The sequence below is a fragment of the Mercurialis annua genome, linkage group LG2 (assembly GCF_937616625.2).
Source record: "Mercurialis annua linkage group LG2, ddMerAnnu1.2, whole genome shotgun sequence".
In the NCBI taxonomy this organism is placed as follows: Eukaryota; Viridiplantae; Streptophyta; class Magnoliopsida; order Malpighiales; family Euphorbiaceae; genus Mercurialis; species Mercurialis annua.
Window position 1 is genome coordinate 8,838,632 of NC_065571.1, and position 6,926 is coordinate 8,845,557.

At 35.4% G+C, this 6,926-nt stretch overlaps 1 protein-coding gene across 1 annotated transcript; it reads right to left on the reverse strand.

Annotated features, from left to right (window-relative positions):
• Positions 1-171: 171 nt before the first annotated feature.
• LOC126669514 (uncharacterized) lies at positions 172-6,540 on the reverse strand. Its single transcript, XM_050363002.2, has 14 exons — positions 6,280-6,540; positions 6,068-6,144; positions 5,425-5,622; positions 4,936-5,033; positions 4,540-4,736; positions 4,253-4,422; positions 3,474-3,818; positions 3,328-3,392; positions 2,884-2,932; positions 2,635-2,782; positions 2,144-2,228; positions 1,957-2,026; positions 1,106-1,246; positions 172-646 (listed from the first exon to the last, which is right to left on the reverse strand). The coding sequence occupies exons 1-14, from the start codon at positions 6,389-6,391 to the stop codon at positions 332-334; spliced, it is 2,070 nt and encodes a 689-aa protein (XP_050218959.1). The 5' UTR covers positions 6,392-6,540; the 3' UTR covers positions 172-331.
• Positions 6,541-6,926: the final 386 nt, after the last annotated feature.

Genomic DNA, 6,926 nt, shown 5'->3' on the forward strand with positions numbered 1-6,926 from the left:
GCTCAAAAGTTAAGACCATTCGAGCACCAGCTTACATAACACACTCGAGCTCAAACTAGGCCAAACTCATTCCGCCCATTTTACCCCCTCGTGCATATGTAGTAGAGAGGTACTTTAGCCCTCAAAATTTGGTAATGAAAAAAAATAAAAAAACAAAAATTGGAATCCATCGAGACAAAAGCACTATATTTCATTTTCTATTTCTTTTGGACTTACAAATGGAATGAATTCCACAATAATTTACAATTTCCTGCAAGATACAGCTTCACCCCCAAAAAAAGAAAAAAAAAGTTAAGAAAAAAAAACAAAAAAGGGGCGTTATGTATAATGTTTAAACAAGAGTCCAATCATTATCATCTGGACAAGGTGTTTTATCACCTACCAATGCACTCTCAGGCTTAGGAGGTTTCTTAGAAAACAAGGACGATTTACCATCAAAGAAGGCAGAGAATGGTTGCCCATCTGACTTATCATCTCTAGGTGATGGCTTTCTCAGGTTTCTGTCTTTGCTTCCAAAGTTCAGCCCAAGCTTCTTCAGTAGGCGTCTGGGTTCACTGCCGCCTGTTGCCGTGGTTTCTTCTGTCTGCTTTACTGCCCTTAGAACTTCTTCAGGATTTACTAATATTTTTTCCACTGTTTCATACACCTAAACCAAAAGATTGTGCAAAAAAATAAAATCGTCATAATCAAAATCCCCATAAGGAATTTTACGTTGGAACAAAGAAACATAATAACTTGTTTGATCATTTTCTTTGGACAGTGCATTTTCAAAGAGCTCGGAATGCTGATATACTACAGAAACAAAAATGAATGATTTTTCTTTGAGTAGGAAAAAAGCAACAAAAAATTGTGTGTGTTTTATTGCAGTATGAACATGTGCAATTTATTCTATCAACTCCTGGCTGTGTTGCAGGAAACGAAAATGTTGAAATGGGAAAGTGTTGAAACAGAAAACAATGAAACAATATTTTTTACAAAAGTAGTTTATAAAAATAAAATTTTGGAATTCCATTAATATTTAATAAAATGCAGTGCTCAATAATAACAAAGCCTCCTGAGGATAACCTAACTACTTTCAGAAAAACAGTAGATAAACCCAACCTACCTGACAGATATCATCCACTTTCTCATTCCAGCTCTTTCCCTGGCAAGTTAAGACAATGTAGTCCTTGCACTCATTAAACAGCTTTGACGCATCGTTGTCACCTGGGAGTCTGGCCTCGGCCATAACAAGTCCTAAACCAAGCTGAATTTCATAAAATTGGGAATCGTTAAGCACAATGAAAAGATGGTGTCGGCTGATTGAGTATATTTTACTAATTTGGTATCATACCAGCTAATTGTCAAATCACATAAAAATAGAATAACAGATTTGGTTATCTATTCTCCTTTTTAATGTTCCTATTTTAATTAGCGGCAAACTGCTTAGAGCTTCACCATGTGCAAACATGAAATTACGGGGTGAAAAAATTATTGATGTTGACTAAATTGATGAAGGATGAAGTTTCACTGGGAATTGAAGGCAAATTGCAATAGCTTTTGATGATGCTTCAAAACAGACCTAAGTTTCTGAAGAAAAACTATTTCTACTTTTCCATAAAATAACAGTAAACAAGTAAAAAAGATATGAAGATCTATTTGGCATGCATTATATTAATCTGCGTCTTAAGAGCAGAACTGGTGGCCGAACAAGTGTTGAGTAAAATTATACGAAAAATAAATTTTGGACACAGTTCTTAGCGCATTTGTCGGTCCAATCGGTTCACCCGCTGGTTCAACCGGTTCAATTGCCGGTTCAACCAGTTCAACAGCTGGTTCAGTATGATTCTGCCTGTCGAATCTGGTTGGACCGGATTTCCGGTTTTTATGGTCAATTTGACTGGACAGCTGGCCAGTTCCCGGTTCAACCAGCCGGCCTGTGCGGTTTTATAATCACTGATATTAAAACAGACTTACCAAAGAAACAAATAATTGTTCGAACAGCTCAGCAGGAGGAATGTCCTCCAAGTCATGTAGAATACTGTCACTGTAAAGTCAAAGCAATAGTGTTATTGTAATTCATATGTATCATGCTCGCTAACTACAGGTTCCCAATGAAATAACATAAATGCAAGCGCATGCATATATAAATATTCAAACTTACACCGCCAAATCCTCATCGTATAGGGGAGCCTGTTTAACAGCTGGTACTGCTTTGGATGTTTCCCAAAGTTCACGCCACAAGTTACCTAACATCAATGCACACCACTTATCAACACAAATGGAGCTAGAAAGTTGAAGGCACGCCTGACTTGAAGATACTATAGGTGCTTGTATATTTTAAATAACAAAGTATAAAAAAGAGTACATGCATACAAAAATCAGACTGAGACAAAACTGATTGTGATTCCTATAGGAAAACATTCTGCCTCAGACATATACATCAGCACATTCTGGTACATGTAAAAAATGTAGAACAGCCGGGAGCATATATGGCTTTCAGCATTTTATGCCACGCAACAGAGATAAGCAGCAGAGATAATAGCCAAAAAAATGGTATTGAACTGATGATTAAACTCGGTTCAGTGATTCAGGGGAGCCAAGATAAAAAAACAATTTCAGCACTTTACTAAAGATAGTAGACAGAGCTCAGACCTTCCTTTTGCATTCGACTGCTCAGTTGACCTTTTGTGGAAGATAAATCGCCTCCATCAAAAAATTCATTCGCTTCACCACTTTCTGTCCAGTCTGGCGGAGAGTGCCATCTTACAAAGTCTTCCAAGATACAGCCAGGATTTGCAGCCTTTAACATGATTTTATGTACAGAATTCAGTTAAATTCATATACACCTAGCCGATGATCACAAAATAGACAAACTGCCCAATTCAGAAGAAAAAACAATACCTTGAAGGCCTGCATGTCAGAGAGGAGTTGCGAACATCCAGCACCAACACTGACAAAAAGAAAATAGAAATCATTAAGCTAAACGTCAAGAAGTTTCAAATTACAACTATTAAACTATAAATCACCCCTAAGGCCACTACAATGAGATACCTATGGTACTCAGGACGCTTATTCACAAACTGTTTTGTCTATAGTCCACGGCATACACACATGATATAACACAAAACATAAACCCAGCATAGCCAAAAAAAATTGCCAACATTCACTAATGAATGCACGATTTTTGAAGAATTTAAACGGATCTCAAACCTAAAGAGTTTAGAAGAACGGAGGGCACAATGAGAATGTGCAACTTTAAGAAAAGTTTTAAAAATATATTTAAAAGACAGCTTATTGAATCTTAAAATAATTAACTGAGACAACTAGGGACCAGTAAACACTGACCTCCCAGTTCGAAGCACAAACTCCTCATTTTCTTTGATAAGATCTTCAGTAAGCAAAGGCCCTTCCTAAACATATAGATGCGCATAGATCTCAATAATGGAAGTTTAAAAGTAAAACTACTTTCTACCAGGTTTCACTAGCAATACCTGTGTAACTGGAGAGTATATAGGTTCACCGGTTTCCAGTATGGTTAAATTGTCAGATGGGTGATCAGCACCTAGACGAAGAACAAGTTCCCCATTGCATAATCTAGCATATAAGATACCATTTGAACTGACATTCTCATTAGGAATAGCTGGCTCTTCGGAAGCTGAACCAGCGTCTCTCATTACCGATTCTAGTGACTCGGTGGCAAGCATGTGACGTCGTTTCCTCGAGACACAGCAATTGATAACTTGAAATTGCTGGTATAATAGACAGGAATTTAAATCTGGAAGATCATCCAAAGGAATGCCAGGTATATGTAGCTCTTCAGACCAAAGTCTCCTCAGCTGCATGCATTACAGATTGAAGCATACTTGTTAGGCAAAGATAATAAAAAAAGTAACTTTAATACTTGAATTTTTAAGATTAGAATGGAACAAGTTCATAACTTTTTTAAAGCTTGATATTCAAAGATTAGAATGGAACATGTTTAACATTTTTAAATAGCTCATATCAGTTGTTACAGAAAAGAAACAGTGAATAGGATAAATCAATCAATCATTTGAGGAAGAAAAATATATCATTTGCAGTATGTCGTCAAACAAATCTCTATATAAAGCAATGACAGTTCAGACAGACTTCATCAGGAAAATCATTTTTTTATCAACATAACTCAAGCACTTCTTAGTACAAGAGCACATCAAGCTTAAGCAATATCTTTGTTCAGAATTTTACTACTCATTTTTAGTTTAGATGCAAAAGTTCTGCAGAAGCAACTCACTTCAGCCACAATTTTGCACCACAACAGTGCCATTTTCCGCAGAGTCTTAAAGCTTCCAATTACTTCAGATAACTTAACCAGCAAGCATTCAGGAGGACAGCCATGAATATCTCTAGGCAAAGAAGATTCTTCCAAACCATAGTTGATGTTTCTTCTGAGAAACTTTCCCTCTGCGAATATCTTGCAGATATTACAACGGAAGTGAAAGATCATCACAAGATACAGAAAAATAGCCAATATGAGAAGTTAACTACATAGAGACGTTCTCCACCTAATCATTAATATACCTGCATCAAACATAGAAGTTATCAAGGACAAAACTTTTTCATCATCACCACCAAATTCAGAAGCAAGCTTATCCTCCTTGTCACGAAGCACTAATGACTTCATCGCAGCAAGACTCATGCTTGCCCTCTCCAGAATGGGCGAAGAGCTTCCAGATGAAGCCAAAAGATCTTTCATAGCCTTTTGTCTCTTCCCAGCACTGGAACAAAAATTCATAATACAAAATAAAAGCAATTACGAAATGTATATGTAAATTGCATAATGAAACTTCATCATAGAACAATCTGTTTAAGAGTCAGCATGTTTCCACCCAGAAACTAATTCTTTTTGGATGAAAAGAAATATTTGAAAAGAAAAAGAGAAGCTAAAAGTTAAAAGTGTCAAGAACAAAAGCTTACTCAATGCCTATAGCCAGTTGCTTCATGACAGATGTTGAAGGAATGTTATCTGGGTTGGTTGCATGTAATCTTTCAGCTATGACAGACACTTGTGAACCCTGTACAATGCCAATCCATCATCATCAACAAGAATCCCACCATTTGATTTAGCCAATATTGAGGCAAAGAAACAGTGATATAGAAGTAAATCCAATGACTCATCACAAGCAATTCTTCATCTACTGCATGCAAAAAAGCTATGTAGCACGGATATGCATACTGGATACGGATACGGAATAATAGGATACTTGGACACGAATGTGGTGAAATGGCAGCATTTTAAGGTTTTCTATGTTAAAAGTGAAATTTCGTGTCCGAAACGCCAAGTTTCCGATATGCTTTCAAAACGGGAAGCATTGATTGAATGAAGTGTTTGTTCCCCTTTAGCAAAAGAGCATTGCAATCGACTTATAAGAACATAAAATTTAAACATAATATGAAATTCATTACCTTTGCCTCGGCATCATTTTTCATGTTCAATATATACAGATTCTCATCATAAAATGGAACAGCCATTGTCGAATTTTCAACTGTCTGATTTTCAGCTCCTTTCTTCCCTATTCTTATGTTCTTGAACTTATCTTGCCACTCGTGCTTTGTCACTATACTTGAAGGCCTCCATTTCATAGGCTTCCCTTCATTGTTACTCTGCACTATCCCAATATTACATTCTTTAGTGTTTTTTAAATGCCAAATAAGCAGTTAAACAGAAGTAAAAAAGAATACATAATACCAAACCATGCGTATCAACATCAAACCCGATTTTAACCCAACTTACGCATACAACCACTTCTTTATGCTTAAAAATTATACTGTTAGGTTATTGCAAAATCATATCGATTACGGCATGACTTCATTTCTGGTTTCAATATAAGGTGAACAAACTGAACTGAATTCTTGCAACTATTTCTTAATCAGTTATTCTCGCAACTATAGTCTTTCAAAACATTAGAATCAAATAATTATAACTGAATTGAATTTCGAATTCATCATCCAAAAACAAATTAAAAAAAAACTCCATGAATTAACCTACATTTCTATAAAAACTGAAAATCAAAATCAAATGCAAACACAAACTAATAAACCAACGCACCTTTGACTCGCCTTCAATCTTAACAGTCTCATCGTCAAATTGATTTCTTGATTCTCCCGGCGACTGCTTATCAGAATCTTGCGGCGATCGACAAAAAAGTCAAGAAAATTGAAAGAATTCAAATAAATAACTAACATTAGTAAAGGCATAAAACCCAATAAATAGAAGAAGAAAAAACAAAAATAGAATTTCAATAAAAAATCTAAAGAAACCTGATCGATCAGAAATGAGGTCGGATTTAATATCAGTAAAAACCCGCTCCGCTTTAGCAGCAGCTGAATGGAAGGCTGTCCTTGCTTTCGATACAAATGAAGGCGGTTCCATATCCTGCGCAGCCTGTGCGTACGTTAACGAAATTAAATTATTATTTATTAATAGGGATTAAGGCAAATAAATGCTGCATATTTTTAGGGAAGGGGAGGAAAAGAGGAAGAAGGAGAAGAGAGTAGGTTGATATATTATCAAGTCTTACACAGGTAAGGTCTCTTGACAAGCAAGTGAGTTGTTTAATTTTTTTTTATCAACTTGTTCATTTTTTAATTTTCTTAAGATTAGTATTAAATTTATTTTAATTTTTTAAGGATTTGTATTTAGACCATGCATACTAAATTGCTAACTCTATAAAATTAGTTATTAAATTGCTACATTTTCTTAAGATTAATATCTAAGTTTCTCCAATCGTTTGATATTCCCTTTTTGATGAGGATATTTACCTAATTAATTTCAGAATTTTATGAATTAATTTCTTTTTAAATGATATGTTTCCAAATCTTCTAATCTTCCATTAAGACAATTAAAATAAGAGTGGTGCTTCGAAAATGGGGTTTGGAAAATGTTATGCTTGACATTGATAACAATA

What these genes read in the sequence shown, in the direction of transcription:
- LOC126669514 (XM_050363002.2), bottom strand. Translation starts at nt 6,391, where the DNA reads ATGGAACCGCCTTCATTTGTATCGAAAGCAAGGACAGCCTTCCATTCA. An exon ending in CTGACATGCAGGCCTTCAAG is followed by an intron (nt 2,783 to 2,883) that starts GTATTGTTTTTT and finishes ATCATGTTAAAG; the next exon opens with GCTGCAAATCCTGGCTGTAT. An exon ending in CAGTCGAATGCAAAAGGAAG is followed by an intron (nt 2,229 to 2,634) that starts GTCTGAGCTCTG and finishes CATTGATGTTAG; the next exon opens with GTAACTTGTGGCGTGAACTT.